At 46.7% G+C, this 22,009-nt stretch overlaps 1 protein-coding gene across 3 annotated transcripts in view; it reads left to right on the top strand.

Moving 5' to 3' along the window:
- Positions 1-22,009, top strand: part of sdk (sidekick cell adhesion molecule) — a 144,098-nt gene that overhangs the window by 60,677 nt on the left and 61,412 nt on the right. For all 3 annotated transcript variants that reach the window (XM_075701064.1, XM_075701063.1, XM_075701062.1), the window contains 7 exons: positions 353-740; positions 4,104-4,433; positions 5,052-5,150; positions 11,242-11,433; positions 13,305-13,462; positions 13,865-14,141; positions 17,875-18,062. In XM_075701064.1, the coding sequence (XP_075557179.1) occupies positions 353-740; positions 4,104-4,433; positions 5,052-5,150; positions 11,242-11,433; positions 13,305-13,462; positions 13,865-14,141; positions 17,875-18,062 (1,632 nt within the window). The remainder of the gene's footprint in view (positions 1-352; positions 741-4,103; positions 4,434-5,051; positions 5,151-11,241; positions 11,434-13,304; positions 13,463-13,864; positions 14,142-17,874; positions 18,063-22,009) is intronic.

Raw genomic sequence — 22,009 nt, 5'->3', positions numbered from 1 at the left:
TGGGATCTATGCATACTTGCAATCTGTGAAATTTTAATTTTCTTTTCCCTTTCTTAGGGTTATAAGCCACTTCCGAAGTAATAAACCTTTCAGTTTGTAGCCAGCACAGCGCCCTGTGTCTTTTCTCATTCTGTGTCTTGTTTTTTTACCACTGTTTGCTTCTGACACATAGGAGAAACTTCTTGTGGTTATAGCAGGTGCCAAATTAAGTTGAACAAATTGGCTCGTTCTGAAACACTGGTCTGGGCCTCTTGTCTAAAAGTAACAAGTGATTTGCTGAACACTCTTGCCAAAAGCCATAACTTTGTAGTTGCATGGTAAAGGAAGTGCTGACAGCCAGGTTGGGTTGCAGGTGAGCTACCAGTTTCGAGTCAGTGCTGTGAACGGTGTAGGTGAGGGCAGTCCTGGTGGCCCCACAGAGCCCGTGTCAGTACCCCCAGAGCCCCCTGGGGGTCCACCACAGAACGTGGTGGGTGCCCCACGGTCTGCCACATCTGTGATGCTTCAATGGCAGCCCCCACTTGAGGGCGAGCGCAACGGCCGTCTGCTTGGATATGTCGTCCGCTTCCGGCTGGCTGGCTACTCCTCCAGTGCCTGGTCTATGCAGAATGTGACCACAACGCGTACCCTCCTTGAAGATCTCATTGTGTGGCAGAATTACGCCATTGAAGTGGCTGCGTATAATGAGAAGGGGCTGGGTGTCTTCTCTCCCAGCATTCTGGTGCGCACACTCGAAGGAGGTGAGGCACCTTTCCACATAACCTCATTGAAGCCTATTTGCAGTGCTGAGGAGGTATTCTGTAAGAGTCCGCCTAGTGGACATGTCCATTTCGTCTGCTGCTGAAATGCTGATTGTCTGTGGTGCCCCGTCGCCACGGATGCGCAACCTAGCCCAGCCAACCTGAACTTCTACAGCTGACGAAATGGACATGTCCACGAGGTGGATTTTTACAGACTATCTCCCCTGAAATGTGATGCGGGGCCCTCTAAACACTTGTGCCATTTCCAGTGCTTATAGGATAAGAAAATACTTGAGGAGGGAAAAGAACAACAAGACAGGAAAGGTACTGGGTGCTATATGAAACTGATAAGAGTTATGCTGAATTTTTTATATAAAGGATGCTTACCTGTATTCATAGCGCATTTTCAGCATGTTATCTTGAAGCTAGTGACAGTCTCAGGACATTCTTATCGAATATGATGTCGCTGTTGCTTTGTATCAAGTTAAATATGTGAAGAGAAATTGTGGAACATTGTTATGAGCTTACCAATCATCCACCTGAAGAGGCTTAAAAGAACACACAACCGCTCAAAACATGAATGGAAAGATTGCCTATTGTATTGGCTAAAAGGAACCACGTTTTTCTCATGAAACGTGGGTTTGTAATTTTAATTCATTAAAAGTCACGAAAAACTACCTTTGGTGCCCCACATGGCAAGAACATGAAGATGCATAAGTGAGCTATCACATGATCTTCTAATAGAATACATGGTTCCTGGTCTTTTTATTGGTACTGAAATACGCTACACTTTTTTTGTTATAAGCTTTTTCTAGCTTGCAGTGTGCAGATAAGTCTTCCTTTGTAGTGAGTAGAAAAGTGGCGCTGTCTTCACTTTAGTTATCGATCAGTTGGCTTGGCTCGTATATCAACAGACTAACGACACCAGGGGCCAGCTAGCCTTGACCTATGCATGTACAGTTGAATCCCGCCACAACGAATACCGCCACAACGAAATTTCCGCGACAACGAATAATTTTTTATTCCCCGCGAGTATCCTATAAGAATTAATGGCCTAAATTTCTCTGCACAACGAACCATTTTTGCAGAGCGTTTCCGCTTCAACGAAATTTTCGCGTTCAAAATCGAAACCGAAACTAGTTTTATTGGCGAGAAGTCCAAGTCAAATCCAAAGCCACATTAAGCATGAAATCACGTGATTGCAGTTCCGCCATTTTGGCTTTGTGTCGTGGTCGCGTTGTTCACTCGCTGCCTTTCTCTTCGACAACGACGAGTTTTCATCCGCAGGACACGATGGCAACGCAAGTGAAAAAACGCAAAACTCTTTCCCTTGAGCAAAAAGCTCAAATAATCGCCCAAGCAGAAAGCGGAAGGAAGAAAGCGGCAATTGCTGAAGACTTCGGAATTCCTGCAAGTTCGCTGTCAACGATTCTAGGCAATAAGGACAGCGTGAGAATGGCACTTGCTTCAGGCACATCCTCGAAGCACAAAAAGGTGACGCGGCCCCTCCATGAAGAGTTGGACAAAGCAGTGCATGCGTGGTTTGTGGAAGCACGAGCCAGCAACGTCCCCCTGTCCGGAAGCATCGTCCAGCAGAAAGCCTTGAACTATGCATGCCTACTTGGCATTGATGATTTTAAAGCCAGCATTGGCTGGCTAAACCGTTTCAAGGCCCGCCATAACATCGTTGGAAAAGTGTTGTGCGGCGAGTCAATGTCAGCAGACGTGGACGGAGCAGCTGCTTGGAAGGCGAGTAACATGGCCGGAATTTTAAGCAACTTCGCGCCTGCAGACATTTACAACGCCGACGAGACCGGGCTATTCTACGAGATGTTGCCGGATAGGACGCTCGACTTCAAGGGGCAGCGCTGTCACGGCGGCAAACACAGCAAAAAACACATCACAGTGCTGCTTTGCACAAACATGGATGGCTCGGACAAGCGTCCGCCGTTAGTCATAGGCAAAAGTGCCAAGCCGCGCTGTTTTAAGGGAACTCGTAGCCTACCTGTGCAGTACAAGGCGAACAACAAGTCATGGATGACCCGCGCTATTTTCACCGAGTGGATGATGGCATTCGACCGCGACATGAAGCGGCAGGGCCGTAAAGTTTGCTTGCTTTTGGACAATTGTTCAGCGCATCACTCCGACGAAGTCAAGCTCACTAACACGGAGCTGAGGTTTTTCCCTCCCAATTGCACGTCTGTCTTACAGCCTCTCGATCAGGGCGTGATTCTTAGCCTGAAGCGCGCTTACCGCGGGAGGTTAATTCAGCGGCTGCTTTTTAACACTGAAACCGGCCGAGACACGAAGGTGGACTTGTACGTGGCACTGCAGATTATGTCTGCTGCCTGGAGCACACTGGGGCGCTCAGTAATTGTGAACTGTTTCAGGCACGCCGGATTTGCCGAAGGTCGACCCGTACACTCTGCTGGCCTAACACCAGGCGTTACAGACGACGACGAAGAGGCGTCACCGGCTCCGGGGATCGCGGCCGCCTGGAAAACGCTGGGAGAAATAGGAACCGTGCCGCCTAATCTCGAGCTCGACGAATACATCGGCGCTGACGCTTGTGTTGTTGTTCACGAAGATGTGAGTGATGAGCAGATCATAAAAGCTGCCCGGAATGATAAGGACTCTTCCGATGAAGAAGACGACGATGTACAGGAAGCGCCGGCTGCGGCAACCGCCGTACAGGTGATGGACGCTTTTGATGTCATCAGGAATTTCGTTGCTGTCCGAGACGACGATGTTGCAATGGGTTTGCTGACCGAGTGCGAAAATCGCGTGACGGCGTTGCTCGCCGTGAAGCGTAAGCAAACCAAGCTTACAGATTTTTGGCATTAAACGCCTTTGCTGCTGCTTGGGCAATTCTTTCTGCGTTTCACGTCAAATTTTTGCGATAACGAAGTTCCGCGAGAACGAATTTTTTTTCGTGCACCGTGAATTTCGTTATAGCGGGATTCAACTGTACTTCAGGGAAAACACGGTACAACTATAAGAAAGGTCTGTACAACAACGGAAACTTATTGTACCAGCTTTTTATTTTCTAAATTGGTTGAAAAGGTCAAAATATATGTGGTTGCAATCACTTCCGTGAAAGCAGAATGATGAGCAGCTTTCACAATTTGCGAGGCGGTCCGTTGTCACTGCTCTCACTTCTCGGCCTTGCTCGAGGAGGCACACTTTTTTACAAGCTGCTCAGAGAAAAAAGTTCTCCTTACAAAATATCCACGCGCTTTTGGAAGCACTCGCTGCAGGTGTTAACACTACCGAGGGTGAGCTTTTCGCTGTGCCATAAAAAACTGCCCTTAAATATTGGTTGTCAGTTCCTTTCAGTCTACAGCGAGTGTCCATCTCGTGCAGTGCCCCAGGCAGCGCCCACTGCTGTCCGAGCAGATGCGCTCAACTCCACGGCCGTGCGAGTTCGGTGGCTTCCCCCAGACCCCCAGCGTGTGAATGGCATCAACCAGGGCTACCGCGTTGAGGCGTGGTTGAGGGGACGCGAGGTGGGCTTGTCACCTCCGGACGCCACTGCTCTGGTGGCACCAAATGTGGGCTCACCAACTACAGAGCACATGGCAGTCATCACGGGTCTGCGCAAGTACCACATGTACAATGTAACCGTGCTATGCTTCACCAGTCCTGGCAATGGACCGCGCAGCAAGCCAGTGCTGGTCACAACCAAGCAGGACGGTGAGGCAACCTCATTTGACACATTTTTCATAGCGGCTCTCGGCCACATTAGGCTGTGTACTGTTGGCATTGCTTAGGCAAAAGGGAAGGCACGTTATATGAACTGTGTGCTGCAGGTCATCTTGCAGTGGGATTTAGCTATAAAGCGTGAGGAACAGAATGCTGAATTGTATTTTTGTAACAGAAAGGTAATGATATTCTATAATTTTGTCGTGTACGGTGTTTTTCAGAATTATTCCTTGCTGTTGGTAGTGTAACACTGAACATTATATCATACCACTGTTGTATAACATAAAATATTGCAAAGTTATGTAATGTAACGCTGAAATTAGGTCACCATTACGCTGACTGTCCTGTAAACAGAGGCGCAAGGTTTCTCAAATTAATATGTCCATTTTCCTTTTTGTTTCGAGCATTTGCCTTTGATAGAGTATAGTGGAGGTATTATATGATAGAGTTTGGTTTGATTTGGTTTGATTTGAGATGAAGGGCTATTCACAAGGAAGTCAGTATGGCAGTGTTCGTAACAGTTAAAAGGGAGCCACACTTTCATATATTGCCATGCTTTTTTTTTTTTTTCATCTTTTCTCTTTTTCTTCTCTCTCTTTCATTTCGCAGTGCCTGGGCCTGTGAAGTCGCTCAAGTTCGATGACATTCTGGACGTCTCAGTACGTGTGCTGTGGACGCCCCCCGAGGAATCCAATGGGAATTTGCTGGGTTGGTGTTTGTCATATGGCATTGATCTGCAGTTTGTCTTTTAACGTATATGCTTATTCGAATAATTTTTGGTGCATGAGCTGATGTAATGTTGTACAGTAATTCCTTGTTACAACGAAATTGCTTTACTCGAAATATCTCTTTATTCGAAAGTTCTTCCAGTCCCGACCCAAACACGTGCATTTTAAGCCGCAATACTTGAAGCGCACAAAGAGCTTGACCCGCTTACAGCGAAGTGGCAAGCGGAAGTATCGCTGCCGCCGAGTGGTGGCGACCCTTTTGCGTATGTAGTGTCAAATTAACGCCGTCGACGAATTAGTCTCATGCAGGCACAGAACAGGCCACAAAAGTAGTACCAGACCTACGACCGATGACCGCCTAGTAATGGGTACCGAGTGAGTGCCGAGTGCTCCCAGCTGTTTACTGCAGAGCGAACGGAAGCTGTCATATTCCATGTCAAAAGCCCGCTCGAACAGCTACTCCTGGTCACAATCGCATCGCTGGTGTCCCCCGTAATAGAATCCACACGAAAATAAAGTTTTCCTGATGCATTGCGATGCCAAAAAACTGCCGTCTCCTGGATGCCGAAAAGTGGCCAAAAGACCGCAGGCAGAGTTGCGTTGTAGCATTCCGTGGGATGCGCTTGATGAGCAAAGTTTTACTGCTCTAAAGAGCACTTCTAGCTCTGCAGCATGCCGAAAAGCACAAAAGAAGTGTCTGTCTGAAGTGCCATGTTCAATGCGAGGAACTACGTCAAAGGGCCCCACACCAGGTCTGGCCATTTTGAGCTGACAAGTGCAGAGCATACAATGCACAATCGTCATGTTTGCGAAGAATTACATCACTACGCGCAGCGGAAAGGTCTGAAATTTCAATCCAAACGCCGTTTTCTCTTTCTCTTGTGGCAACCGCGCTCCAAACCGGACGGTGACATAGCAGTGTCCCTGCGCCTACATAGTCGTGCCGCAGTGTGGCGTCGCTCGTGGTGACACGTGACTTCGAGAATTATTCAAGACAACATCTGTTATTTGTGTGATCTGTTGCTTGAATTGACGAATTGAACTGTAGAGAAATAATAAAACACACAAACGGAATGTCTGTGTGTTTTTGTTTTACTTTGCACCGAAGAAAGAGAGATGTACTTCCGCTCCCACGGCCGTGCAGTCATGTGCACAGGTACCGAAACTATGCCATTTTCTACCGTGTTCCAGTGGGTGATCATACTCTGTGATCAGCTTGTTCTGCCTCAATATTCATGTAGCACCGAAATATACCACTAGTCGTGTCCTTGTGCACAGCGTGCAAGATCGTGCGCTGCGCAAAACGAGACATCACAACAGCTTGCGCTCAATGCCGTTTTTCTTGAGCCAGTCATGCTCGATTTGCGCCATCCAACTTTAGACGAACGGTCTAAATGTGTGGTAGGGTCATTGAATTTTGTTGCTAGACATTTGTCAATGGCGCAGATGCAACGGTGCGCGAACACCGACACTCGAACCGTAGAATTAGCACAGTGTCATCTACAACGGTGCGCCGAAAAACTCTCGTTTTGCAAACTTCACAGCTGCACACCTTGGGGAAAAATTGCCCAGTGATCATGCAAAGCCTCTACTGCAAAATCGCTCAGTTATCACAGTCGCGCTGCGCACCCACAATGAGCAGCTAATTGTTTTTTGAGCACAGCAAACACAACCTCGGACTCGAGCTACGGCGTTTGCAGCACTTTCCAGCGCGATACTGTCATAGTCTTCCATGACCTTTGCACCCCCCCCCCCCTATAAATGTGGCCGCTGCCTTCCCCTCATTTGCTCTCCAGTCTGTAAGCCATTTGGACACCAAACACTCCTCTCACTTGCCTTCATATCAACTCCTCGCCTCCTTGCTGCCAGTTTCGACGTTGCTGCTCCTCCATAGCTGCCCTCTTCCAGCCTGCCCTCCAGAGCACAATCTTCCATAAAGTTATCACCACCACCACCAACGGGTGCCCTTCCGCGGTTCCTGTTTCTTGGTCTCCACAACTCTGGTTGCTTTTCTTCTGCTACACGTGAAGATGATGCCAAGCCTGCCATTGCAACTGTCACCATCACCAGTGCGCACTGATGAAGAAAGCGAGATGCCCTCACAACATTTTGAAGCTTCTGCATTTTGCGTCGCCCGCTGCATTCAGTCACTTTGGCGCCAACGCCGTGTGCGTTTGGATTCGTGCTACAGGCCACGTGAGTGTGTGTTATTTGGTGTGCTTCGTTAGGCATGCCTCGCGTGTGCTTTTGTGGTCTACGGTGATAAATGGCTCCATCAGTCTCCGGGTGAAATTGTCCGACTTTAAAGCAGAAAGTTCTGCTGATAAAAAAAGTGGAGAAAGGCGGCAGGCAGAAAACTGACATAAGATTTCAAGTGCAACAGTGGCTGGCTTGAACAGTTCAAGAAACGATACTTTGTGACCTTGAAGTTGATCATTGGCAAAAGCACAGCCGTGAACCTGCAGACGTATGGTGCCAACATCGACTCCAAGCCCTACTTGAAAAGTATGAACACAAAGACATGTACAACCTAGATGAGGCTGCATTTTTGTACAAGATGCTACCAAATCGCACATTCACTATGGCTGGCGGATCCTCCTCTGGAGGAAAACAGAGCAAGGAGCATGTCGCGATGCTGTTTGGTGCCAATGTAACAGGCGAGGACTCACTTTCCTTGTTGATACTGGGGAAGGCGGAGAAGCCGCAGCACTTTTGAAATGCAACTATTCCCAAGGAATGCATCTACAGCAGTAATAAGCGACCATGGATGACTGCTGCTATTTTTGAAGACTATGTGCGCCTTCTAGATAGATGGTTTAATGCAGAGAATCGGCAAGTGCTTTTCATAATTGTTAATTGTCTGAGCTGCAGGAAGATCAATAACCTCGAGGCTGTGGAATTTTTGCCTGCAAACACAATCGCAGAACTGCAACTGGTGAATCAGGGCATCATTGAGACCACCCGGAAGCTGTACTGCTAGGCTAGTTTGCAGTGCATGCTCACAGTATGACACCAGCAAGAGGTACAAAATTGATTTTCTTGGTTCGATCCATTTGCTGAACTTCTCATGGAAAGAACTCGCACCTTTGAAGGTCGCCAACTGCTTTGCGCACGCCCCCCCCCCCCCCCCTTCAGCGTCCCTGATAATGACCAGCTTGATGATTGACCGGACTTGCACCGTTCTGTACTAGGCTGTTCATAAAATTGCCAATAGAAGGCGACTTCGAGACATTCACGTTGGCTGACACTGCTGCTGTTGTGGTTGCCCCAGTGACAGATGCAGAGATACTAATTGACGCTGTTGGTGGCCCTGATCAGGACAAAGAGCCAGCAGAAGAGCTACGTGAAGTGCCAACTATGGTGCAGACGAGGGAGTATCTACGCCTGCTGCGAAATAAGTTTGAATGCATGGGTAGCGACCACGGCCTTGTTCAATGCTTGATCTAATAAATTAGAGCAGGGGTTGCTTGCACCCAGTAAGAACTTGAAACAGCCATAGCTCACTGCCTTTTTTGCACCTGAATAAAGTTTTGCTTCACTGAATACATTGTATGTTGACTTCCTCGCAGTTGTGGCACAATTAAAGCTCGACTGATTCAGCTTTTCTCGAGTGGTCGCTTATATCAAATTGCCGCTTATAACAAATATTTCGTCGTCCCGCTGACTTCATTATGACGGGAGATTACTGTGTGATTGCTTTATTTAAATGCCAGCACCTTGGCAAAAGTTCTTGATAAGCTTATGGGGACTCATGCCTCAAGGCACAAATATTATCCTACATATTTTACTTGTAACAAGGGTCACGTGCGCATTGCTGGCCATTTTATTGGGCTAGTACAATGTACACTCTCATTGACTGGGCTTGACACGGAGATGATATTCAGAGGCATAAGTAATCTGAGTGGTATATCGAGAAACGGTGTGGCTCGTCAAAGATTGGCACTGCTTCACAAAAGTGGCGGTGATGCGTTTGTGGAGGATCGGGAGGGCACACTATGTGCATAGCGGAAGTCACACTTTTTTATGTGCCTTTGTTCATACCTTAATATTTTGTATTGGGCACAGTTGAAAAAAAATTTGTCCTGGTTCAGGGATCAAACCAGAAACAAATGCCTTTTCTTATAAACGTATCGCCTTGTAAACATACAGATATCAACAAAACTAGCAATTATTAAAAGAGGTTGAATAAACATTCCAAATAACGTAAAGGCAAGAAGGTTTGCAGTTGTGCGCCTACAGGGCATACTGTACGCGCTGGCCACAAGTGCGACTCTTGCAACCTGCCGTGGTGGTGTAGTGGCTTTGGCATTGCGCTGGTAAGCTCAAGGGTGCTCGATCAAATCCTGGCAATAGCGGCTGCATTTTAATGGGAGCAGAATGCAAAAGCACCAGTGTACCATGCATAGAGTACACGTTAAAGAACCCCAGGTGTTAAAATTAATCTAGAGCCCCCCACTACATCGTGCCTAATCATATCATGGTTTGGCACAACTTGAGAATGTACACATATGACTTTCATGTGCCTGTGTCATCATTACAAAAGCAGAACGAAATGCTATTTTGTGTGGGCAGCTATAGTTTCTGACCACAGTGATATCTCGATATAACGAACTTCAGGGGACCGTGGTACAATAATGAACAATTGTTCATTATTGTGAAAGATCGTTATAGCGAAAGCCCCAAAATTAACCATTCCACCCATCAACCCATCAGTTCATAAGTTGTCACCATATGAGCTATCCATGAAAGCGTCGCTGTTGGCTCTCGGCACCCACTGTTGATAGTTTCCATAGATTCCTCCATCACGTTTCATCTAAGCACCGTATAATGATAGTGACGCACGCAACACATATGCTGACGCTGAGAAAACTACCAACAAAACGGTAGCTCTACGTCAGCTCCAAAGGGCAATGTTTCTTGCTTCTTGTTTGTTTTTCACATTTCTTCCCGTGGACACAACAACTGTCTTGCTCATGGTGGATTCACCTAGGGGGCTATTCTATAATTGTCCACCTAGTGGACATGTCCATTTCGTCTTCTGCTGGAGTTCTGGTTGGCTGAGTTGGGATATGCGTCATAAGGAGCTGATGCCCCCAGTCAATCCAACACTTCAGCAGCAGATGAAATGGACATGTCCACTAGGTGGACACTTACAGAATAGCCTCCCTGAACTATTTGAAAGTGCTAGTGCGCATAGACAACGCCGTCTAGAAAGTGCAAAGTGCGACTGTGTGGCTTCCCCGCGAGTACGGAGGTTACATTTCACCACACGCGAAAGAAAGAGGTGTGTCCAGAAAGAAGGAAGAGATGTACCTACGTTACTAGTCAACATTCTCCTGGGTGATCATTATTCTGAAAAGTTTGGTATTGTGAAGTTCATAGTACTGAAATATTTTTACGTTGAAACTATAAGAAGTCAGCAAGGAATTTCTGAAGAGTTCGTTAATCTGAAACGTTAGTTAATGTGGTGTTCGTAGTAACTAGGTTTTACTGTATTCAGATGACGCACAGATTCTGAACACAAATGTAGGCATCTCTCCACCTAGCACATATGTGCAACACCTGTGACATGTGGCATTACCTAATCACAAGTTTTTCACCATTGGCTTTCATTGTCAACAACATTCTTGTACAGAAGTTAAAACATCATCTTTTGAAGAATGTAATATTCATTGGGACCATCTTTTTCATTTATTTTTTTTTTTTTCAAAATTGGCAAGACCTATAAATATGACACTCACTATACTTTACTGGGTAGGATTAATGTTGAGCAAAAATAATTGCTGTCTTGGAACCGAGTACTGGCTAACAACGACATTTTCTTGTCAGTGTCATCGCGTGCACCATCAAGGTGTGATGCCTGAAACGTCATTGTTGTCTCTCCTCATCACAGCTCTGATGTGGTGAGGAGTTACCAACATGGCGCACCCACATATAGTTACGACACTGTCCAAGGAGTCCAAGCTTGACGCTAAACCTTGCTAGCACTGTCAATGTTTTGCCTTTTGGGTTAAGCTGCCACTTTCTTTAAAATTAAGTGTACAATAATGACCTCCCTGCCCCTTTTGCAGGCTATACCCTCAGGTACTGGATCAAAGATGACCTTGGGTCAGCAGTATTGCGCAACCTGACGGCTGACGAGACCGAGACCACCGTGCGGGGCCTGCGCCCTGTTACATGGTACACCATCGAGGTCTTTGCGTGGACAGTTATCGGGGCTGGCCCAAGCATCGAGGCATCTATCAAATCCGGCATCCCACCAGGTAAGCGTACTGAGGCTTCGGTGTGGTGCATGGTTATGACAGATGCTATGGTGCGAAAGAAACTTGAGTACATGAGAGCACAGAAATGTGCTTGTGGTGTATATTTTGTCTCTCTCTCTCTCTCATCTGCAGATGCATATATATAATCGTGTAAGGACAGCTTCCATTCTTGTGAAATGGTGCTGTGCCCAGCTCGATCTGTGAGACTCTGATGCAGATCGATACCATGCTGACAGCCTTTGCTGAGGATAGTTGATGGATAGATAGATGAAGGCTTGTAGCTTTCTCCTTGGGAAGGACACATGAACGCACAGAATCCTTATTTCAGGGTAAAACATTCACCTACATTTCAACTCTGCAATAGCGAAATCGGCAAGGAAGGTGAAAAATTTGTGTTAGCAAGAATTTCGTTGTTGGAAAATGAGAGAGCACAGAAAGGAAGTGTGCTGAAAAGCCAAAGTTTACTGTCAGAATTCTGTTAGCCTACTTCGGCAAGCCTTGCTTGAGGTTATCCACAGCTGCATTGCTGACAGCACAAAGTGCGCCCCGTGCATCAGTCAGCGATGGTGGCGATGGCATGGAGCAATATTCTCGAAGCTTACTGTTTTGGCATATTGCCAGAAATATTGTTGCCTGTGTCCGCCATAGACGCTGGCGCGTCCATTGTTAACCGCAAAATCTAGTAGGTTATTGTATCCTCAAAAATGATGGGCCGAGAGTATGGGCTCCATATGGTAATGCCAAATCCTCAGACGATGACTGCTGGAGTTCTTAATCAGGGCAGAAATGTGGCTGCCCATGCAGCCACCATCTCAAGTGCCACAAAAATGGCTGCATCAGTGGGACATGGACTTCTTTGTTTTCGCAACACTTTGCTTTCTCTGCGCACCACAGGCCCACTTGAACGCATGCAAGCCGCAAAATATGCATGCATTATGCATGCAAATCATCAGTAAAATCAATGGTAACGTGACCATGCTATTTGAACAAAGTTGATGATTGATGAACAAAGCAGCAGCTATGTGTTTCAGCACGTGCAAAAACTTTTGCCACTTTGCTGTTTTGCTGTTCCAAAAAGGGTGGCACACAAAGCACGCTGTGTCGGTAATTTATGGAATTTCAGTGGCCAGAAAATGTATTTGAGCACTTTTTCGACTCTGTAAGTGTTTCACAGGTAGGTAATATGGGGACTATTATTACAGCAAATATCATTAATGTGGGATTGCAGTTTAGTGATATTTCATTGTTGAGAGATATGATATGCATTGAAACTTATGGGCATTAGCAGGGGATACAAGATTATTTTGTTGTGGTGAGAATTTTGTTGTCATGGGCTTTCATTATTGTGGGTTCTGTTGTATTTGGAAAGGCAAGATTCAGATATGTCTTCATTTGAGTCACTAGAACACGGCCGATTGCTTACAAAGCAGCATATGGCCAAATCAAAAGGGTAACTGCTGTTGTGCCAGGGTGATGTGATTCTGGCGTTTACGCAGTCCTGCAACAGCATGTGCCAGTGTATATGATAGCATGGCATAGGAAGTTTTCCCTAAAGCATCAAGTTTCTGCAATAAGTGGCAGGTGCAATTGAGGAATCTTGTTTGAATTGTTGTACGCCCTGATCTGCTCAAATTAGAGAGCATTGCCCCACTGAGATGCATGTAGCTGTGCATACAGTAAGCATGAGTTGCTGTTCAATACAAATTGTGCAAGTTTGAATTACAAAATGCTCTACTGATAATTATATTATCAAAGATAATATGAATTATCAGTGTAGTATTTTATAGTTAAATATTTTACTCTTACAGTTGTGATTTGCTTTAATGTTACTATTTTTTATTTAATAAAGTGTGTCAACGTGTGTATTTCAGTGTTGCCAACAGCACCAAGACGCCTGGCTGTGTCCAACATTGGGCCATTCTCAGTGATGCTTCAATTCACACCTGGCTTTGACGGCAACACCTCCATCACACGCTGGATTGTGGAAGCCCAAACACGACGCTCTGAGCAGTGGATACCAGTCCATGAGGTCAGCACTAGTCCACGTGACTGAGCAAATAACTACAAGGGTGCGCATCATTGGAGAGTGTGGCCCCTTGTCAGTGTATAAGTAGACACCAGTCTTGATCCCCTTCATCAGTCGTCCAAGTGAATGCAGTAAAACATAATTAGAAAATTTTATAATGTGCTCATTGCGTGCTGTGTGTTCTTAGGAGCAGGTGGTCAGATTTCTCAGTTAATAAGCTGCTCTTTTTACCATAGAATACATTTTATACATTGTAGTTTGTAGTTCAATTATATGTCCCTTTTTGAATGAGCCTGTTGGGAAATCTGCATTTTACCAGATGTTCAGCTTAACAGCTATGCACTGTGGCAGGCCCCAAGTTGAATTCAGCTACCACTATTGTGATAAGTGGTATCTTGCGTGCAGACAAGTGCCCCCGGGGCGCGGACGTTGCATGTGTCCCCGCTGGTGCCATTCACGGAGTACCGCCTGCGCCTTATGGCCACCAATGTGGTAGGGCCCAGCCCACCAAGCGAGCCTTCCCAGTGGTTCCAGACCATCCAGGCACCTCCGGCACATCCCCCACGCAACGTCACTGTGCGGGCCGTGAATGCTCATGCCTTGCGCGTCCGCTGGACGCCACTGCCTCAGGTTGACTGGTATGGCGTTCCCCGGGGCTACAACGTTTCCTTTAGGGCAAAGGGTGAGTCGGCTGTTTGCTTGATAACGGGTGCATGCTCAAGGAAGAACTTTGAAATGTGTTTGTTGCGCTTGCTTTAAGTGGGCCTGCTAGCTGTACACTCTTTGAAGACTCTTTAAGAGGACTTACTGTTAGTCAATATTGGCAGTGGCAGTCACTGTAGAAGCAGGAGAGTGGGAGCAGTTTCTCCGTGTGCCCCCAGATCTATGGGTTCCCATGTGCCGCAAGAGTGCCTTTGCCCACCTTGCTGTTGCTTAGTATGATTATTGAGCTCCTCGGAATGTCCAGCTGGCATCACGGTTATAAAAGGTAAAAAAATACTTTGTTATAAGTAGTCCGACAGCTCACCAGTATTTTGCAACACAGGCTTGTTTCAGGCTGGTTTGTAAGAATGCATTTTACGAACAGTGCAGAAAGGAATGGCATGCAGCAAAGGTGACATAAGCACAACATTGATCTGAAGGCCAACTGCAACAAGATTTCACTTGGGCTAAATTGACTATAAATGCCTAGCATATACTCTCAAAGTAATCTTGGCAAAGCTGCAGGGCTAGTAATTGCCTAATTTCACCATTAGCAGCTATTAAAGAGCACCTATACAAACGATGCATGCACCTGGCGGCAAAGCGGCAGTGCATCTGGCGGCACGACAAGAATGGCTGCCGAAGTAGAACCGCATCATGTTCCGTGTAAAGTCTAAGTTTGATAAGATCCTATCATGCCCTGCGTACTTTGTGCTTTAGGTGCAAGTGAAAGTGTCCGAGGGTGAGACAAGAAAGGGGGTGGCTTCTCAAGTGCCGCCTTCCCGCACGAGCAAAGTGGAAGAGGGGGAGGGGAGCGAGCTCGCGGTAATGCGATCAAGTACGCACGAGGGGTGGGGAGAGAGGTAATATGTCGCGCGTCTGGATTTCTGGCGCGCATCTCGGTCATGGCTGCTCATGGCTGTAAGCGCCGCTGAGCGCATCCGCATCCACGCACCCTGCTTTAAAGGTAATCTGCCCCATGTGGAAAGAGTTGGCATGTTGAGACGGCCTGGCATCATGTAAGCTGTCTTGCCGCACGTTTAGTATTGGAGGTGGCGTAATCTAGAGTTTCGGCAACCCGTTAGAGCGAGAGTAGACGAAGGACTCACTCCCTGCTGCTGACTTTTTTCATGATAGCGTCTTCTCGGTGCAAATGAAGCTATCAGCCACAGGGGCGGAGTGCGCACAAAGGCGTGGCTGGCTTCACTTAATTGGTACTGCCAATGCGAAGATATCGTCGACGTGGCGTGAAACCATATCATTCATCTCCGACTCCCAAATTCATCAAAATCAATTGTTTTCTCATTAAAATTTGCTTTTTTCGATTGCCAATAATTCAGAAAATTCTGTGGCCCCTTTTTGTGCAAGAAAAATCGATCAGCGACTGTACTTATTTGCATAAAAGGTCGAATTTCAATACAACGAAATTTCATTATAATGAAGTGAATTACCGATTTTATCTACTTCTTTATATTGAGGTTTGACTGTATATGCCGCGATGGTGCACGAAAACCAAAGGTAATGTTCAAAGGTAAGTTGTATTCAAGGGCGATATTCTCGAGTGATCATTTCCAGCAGTGCATCATCTACAAGGTATTTCGTTTGTCTCTACATCGGACACGTTGAAGTAGACGAACAAAATCTTTTCTAACACAGCGCCAAAAATGAGCAGAAACCATGTGCTGCATTTTCCACGCAGAAGAATGCGGCGTGGAGGACATGGTATATATGTGGTGACATGCCATGCAGGAATGCCATGCCGCCAGAGTGAAATGGGCAAAGTTTTATCATGGCCACAGTCCAGCTTGTCTGGCCATGAGTTTACGCACACTTAGCACCGAGCCAAGCCGAGCCCGGCTGTGCCAAGCCTCGGCTACTTATTATTCTTTACTACGGATGGCGACAGTTGTCTGATTGGTCAAATCTATCTGATCAGTTGACAAGTCGGACGCTTTCAGCGTGCCAGGCGGTGGTCGGTGAAGTTGGATACGTCATGCTGGAGGCACTAAGATCACCAAAATTTTACCCTGCTCTTCAAAGGGACACTAAAGGCAAATGTTAAGTCAAACTAAAGTGATAGATTAGTGCTAGAGAATCTCTAAGACGTCAATATTATCACGAACAGAGCCTTAATAATGCAGAAATTGAGGTAAATGCTGGACGTGATTAGAGACTCCCCTGGGACATTCAAGTACTTACCCGGTGACGAAAGCAGTCCTCAGTTAAATTTTTTCACTATTACTCAAAACTCGTTTCAAAAAACATACTTGTATTATAAGACGAGATAAAATGGTACTTGTCCAGTTCTATATGATTTTAGAAAAAACAACCCATTGAAACTCCCTTTGACAACACGGGCAGTCAAAAGGTTTAGTTATCGCTCGACTCTACGCTGCCCACTCTTTCGTGTTCCAGTAGTTTTGTTATCATGTAGTGCTGCGCTGGCTTTGGTGGCTCACGAAACTTGCACAAACTGCAAGTGGCAAAGAATCCAACTTCCATGTGATGTCGCGGGATGCCCAAACGGTCTACGCCACTTGACAAAAAAGTAGCTGTAGCAGCGAATCCACCGCTCTGTCTTGGCTCGGTACTGCCGTCTGTCGGGCGACATTTTACTAACCGACGGCAGCAAAGGGCGGTGATGGCGTATGCAACGTCGCCACTCTTCCGGTTGGACAGCGGGAGATTTGAATTTCGAAAACGGTATTCAAACCCTTCAGATGCAGTTTTCTCGTAAACTAAGTCTTTCCTTGGCATGAAAGTGTTGCAAGGTTTCTGGAATGGTATTTAAACAGTCCACGTCAACTTGGTATTTGCCTTTAGTGTCCCTTTAAACATTACTCCCAGCAGCATGGCGATCAGTTGTTGCTGCACTAGCATACAAGTGTGTGGCGAGCGAGCGCATCATTGTTTGTCGAAGGCACAAATGCAACACGCTCGCTTCAGTGAACCCGAACAGCATGCTGCTGGTCTGGCAAGCTAGCGAGCGATGCACCCTGTTCCAGCTGTTCCGGCGTGCAATAGGACGTCTTCTGTTCCTGCGCCAGCCATGCTATACCGTGAAGCATCCAATTTTCATCTATGTAGTGTTACTGCACCACGCGTGGTTCGTGTCTACATTAAGCTGGACTATACCGCACATTTAGCATTCTTCACTGTATATAACTTCCGCCGGGTGATAATGGAGGCATTTTTCTTTTCAATTTCAGTATGAAAAACATCTATTTTTGTGAGCTGTTTGTGACGCACTGACTTGTATTTCAAGCATAAGATTTTGCGCAGAGGCTATTGCTTGTCCAAATTATCTGAAACTGGGGTTTTTACGCAGTCAAAAATTTTGTTGGAGTTGGCCTTTAATCATTAATACTGTTGGGGTTGAGTTATAGAAATGTCAGGAAAGATTGAGCAATCATCAATTCGTTTTAACCGCAACGATCCCAGTGATGTAAACAGAATGGTGGTGTAAATATGACAGCTTTTTTACAACATTAGAGATTGGCCTACCAAACACCTACCTGTAGAATTTCGGAATGACTTACCTAGATGTCTTAGCTTAGTCAGACCAAGCATGCATGCATGTACAGGCTGGCTAAAAAATTACTGTTACACAATCTCTGGAAATTCTGTTCTCAGTAAGTTCATTTTCCTCCTTAGCATCTAATCTTCCTTTGCAATGGCCTTCTGGACAGACTGCATGTTCACCTCTCACACAGATGAACCTGATTTCAAGTGGACTGTTGTCGAGGATCACAATGCCAACAGCGTGGTGCTGGACAACCTGCAGGCATTCACACCCTATGAGGTGTTCATGGTGGCTTTCAATGATGTGGGTGCCAGCAGTGCCAGTGCCATCTCATCTGAGCGCACCCGTGAAGCGGCCCCCTCTGCTGGCCCTTCCCAGGTATTGGGGCTGGAACTGGGCTGTCTTTTGCCGCATTCGCTGTTAAAAAATAATATTTTGGTACTTACAGCCAGGAATCAACTAAATGCTTATCCTCAGAGTTTTAGAAAAAGCCTTTGCACTAGTACACATTCATGCAAAGCGCATGGACTGCTAGTGTGGGAAGATGTCGCCACCCATCTGTTGCGTTTTATGGCATGCCAGCTCTTCGTCTTTAATTCAATTCGAATTTATTCACATCATGCAGACATGGGCAAGCTTGGGCAAAAAGCCACACAATTTGCTTGAAACAAGCCAAAGCCCCCATGTACAAGGCATACAACAGAAGCATACAAGTGTATTACACACATGGAATAAAAAGGAAAACCACGTCGAGTAGACTTCCTTTAACAAACAAGTCGGGCATTGCCAACCCCTCCGTCTGTTCCACCGCCAGCCTCCGCTCGCGCTGGAAGACCGCACACCTCAGCTCAAACCTGACAGCACAACTCTGGGCCGTCCAGCAAGCCGAGAAAGCCGCTTCGAGATCTCGGAACCGCGTCCGTGGCGGGTGCCCAGACCCACTAAAAAGATGCCGGATTCGAATCTTGTTGATTTGAAAATAAACGTTTACGCTCTCAACAAATCTAAAAACATGAGCCATGCTATCATCTAGTTTGCCGAGGAGCCTGTCATGGTGCACGAGATAGATTTAGTTGTTGATGATTAGATAGATTGGTTGATTATTTTTTAGTTCTTATGACGTGCAGTTATGGACACAAAGGCCTCGGTCTCGAAAGGTTTGTCAGTTTTTTACACCTGTCTTGACCCGCTTGTCTTCATGCATGAAATGCCTTCTGAAGGAATTTTATGCTTTTTATAACTTTTTATGTGCCTTGGCGATAGCCATGTGTGCTGGCGATATGAGCCAGGATGCCGGAAGCCCCTCACACCTTTCGCTTCTGCACATTCCAAGCTTGTTAAGTGCGGCATTCCAAAGTTATGTTTTCTAAATGCCCTAGTAAAATCGCCTCCAGGCAGCAGGCTACCCAACCAATCTTCTCATTGCTGTGTCAGAGAACCTGTTAAGAGACATCATAAATTCAGGCCGCAGCGAAGCCACTGAAAGGCACAAGAAAGAAAAAAGAAAGGCTGCGGTTATCCCTGTGGGGATGCGCGACTCTCGCGCGTCCCCTGATATTTTTTTCCCGCATGGCGCATCTCCTGTAATCCGGCTTCGCCACGTGGCCTGCGTGATGCCCACGGCGGTCGATGTGGTTGGGGCGCAGTGCGAGAGATGGCGCGAGTGTTGCGCTGCTAATTAGCTGCTAACGCCGCCGACAGGCGAGGTGACTTGGGCGCCGGGAGACAGGCGCTTCGGCTCTTCCCCGGCGGGTCGGCGCGCGGCGTGGACATACCGCGCGCGCGCGCGCCGACCCATGCTTCTGCGAGACCGCCTCGCGTGGCCGCCTTCGAACGCGCCACGAATCGCGTGACCGTACACGCGAACGACCAGGTGTTGGGATCCAGCATGGGGCGAACATATTCGCTCGCTTCCGGTCGCGGTGAGTCGGACTTCTAGATTTGTCACGCGACCATCGGCATGTTTTGTGGATAGCAACTCGGCTAGCAGGCATTGATCTATGAAAGGTGCAATAAATGCCCTTGTGATTGTTTGCACTACTGTGTTGTCGTTCCTTTGTCCCAAGAGCATGGGTGTGAGAGACCCCACATCCCTTACTTGCATCGCATTCCACATAACCTCATAAGGGTGGGTTCCCGTGCCAATGTGAATGTTGTTTTTTCCGCACCCAATAAACTCTCAAAACTCTGCTGCATTGTAAATTCCAGCAACACAAGGAAGGAGTGCTGTGCCTAGAAGCACCAAAAACGTTTTGTACTGTGTAGCAGCAATGTTGTGTACAGGTTTCCGCTATTTTACCCGCCACGGTTGCTCAGTGGCTATGGTCTCAGGCTGCTGAGCACAAGGTCGCAGGATCGAATCCCGGCCACGGCGGCCGCATTTCGATGGGGGCAAAATGCAAAGACACCTGTGGTACTTCGATTTAGGCGCGTGTTAAAAAACACAAGGTGGTCGAAATTTCCGGAGTCCTCCATACGGCGTGCCTCATAATCAGAAAGTGGTTTTGGCACCTAAAACCCCATAATTTTTTTTCCCCGCTATTTTGTGGCAAGCACTACATGGGGCAAACTGGTCGATGCCTTAACAACCAGCTACGGGAACATAACACCAACGTGAGCAACACCACGTCCGGTCATCTGGGCATTCATTGTAGACTGCAGGGAAGAAAGAAAAAAGAATAAGAAAGCGCCTTGTTATTCCATTTTCAGTCGGCGCAGCATGTTGTCAGATAATCGCACGACAATCACTAGAGAGATTACTGAAGCCCATGAAATCCACAAATTCAAAGACAAATGCATAAATGCCACCTCAATAGCTCTGTCAGAAAAAGAACTGCGTTTTCTTTAAAGGGACACTAAAGCGACACAATAAATCAGTGTAGACTAATGAAGCATTGTTTGAGAACACTGCAGGCAGTCATTTCAAAAAATTAGTTTGATTATTAGATGAGAAAATGAAGGTCCAAGTATCAGTATTTGAATTTCGTGGCGAAACCCCAGCGCCGGTACATCGGCGTGACGTCACGGATTTCAAAGTATGTTTTTGTATTTGGGCCGCGTTGGCTGAATAAAGGTTCCCGAAACTTGGCATGCTTAATATTTGGTTCCTTTAGAACACAATGTAGTCAATCTGTACCGCTATATATAATTAGTAGGCCCTAGAAGATGCCATCAAAATCCAAGACGTCACAGCCCCCAGGTGCAGGAACTTAAGTAGGCGTCGCCACCCGTATTTCGTTCTAGCGCTTTTTCTGGCTTACCAAACGTCTTATCGTTGTAAGAGTGGTGTTTTTGGTGTTGTGGAATGGTAATTTACTGATGTAGAAGAAATCATTTTTCACTTTAGTGTCCCTTTAAGGTAAATGGGAAACACGTGCACAGCTGTTCATGTGTCACTGTAGTGCTGTGCTCAGGTACTGTCATTCCTGCCAATTTTGTGTATCTTTGTGTATTTTCATTTGAGATTGGTTGGCATCGTATTTAAGCAATGCAAATTACCTCAATAAAACCAGTTGTAAGTTCAGCGTTGTGTATGTGCACTCGCACCGTCCTTGTCCTTTGCGCTGTTGAAAAAAGAATGTCACACCAACTTGCCCAAGCTTCAACAGTGCCCACAGTAGCTGCCCACTGCAGCAGCTTCCTCACAATACTTGCCTGCCCGTCTCGCGTGAAAACACTGGTGCACACAAAGTTTCTTATTCCAGTACCAGAAAATCTCCTCACGGATCTTTGCACACCGCATTCACAGCTATCACTGCCAACGCTATTGTGATGAGCATCTTCGCTTATCTGTTTCACAGCGCACGGCCGTAGTGCCGTTGAAAGTGAACTGCATGCTTCTAAAAGGCAATAACTCGTACACACCGCCATTCCCTGCTGCAGGCGGCACAACGGAAGCGTCATGTATCGTTCTGGCGGCACCGTAGGCATCATGTTCTGGTTGCAGTCTTAAAACACTGGGCAGTAGGAAAACTACAGGGTGCGTCTTGGGTCGCTTAGGCCTTACCAGCTTGACGCATGTCCGTGTCTCGTACCGCAATGATTCGCACTGAGTGGGCACGTCAAAACTTCCAGCCAAAATTCCTCACTTGAAGAAGCTGCTGACCCAGGCCCACTTTGAGGAGCAAGAATGTAAGCTTGCCGAAGCCGTAAAAACGACAATGCATGTCTCAGGGCCCGCAAACTTGGTGCACATGAGCATCTCATGTTGCTACGATTCGCGCAATGCTTCGCATCATGTAAATGTCAACTACAGTTGAGTCTGAATATTTTAGTTACTTCCAATCTTGCGTTTTCTTAATTAGTACGTTTTTTCTCTCGTTTTC

The sequence above is a fragment of the Dermacentor variabilis genome, chromosome 8, assembly GCF_050947875.1.
Source record: "Dermacentor variabilis isolate Ectoservices chromosome 8, ASM5094787v1, whole genome shotgun sequence".
In the NCBI taxonomy this organism is placed as follows: Eukaryota; Metazoa; Arthropoda; class Arachnida; order Ixodida; family Ixodidae; genus Dermacentor; species Dermacentor variabilis.
Note: the sequence above shows the minus strand (reverse complement) of the source record. Positions and strands in the feature narration are given on the sequence as shown.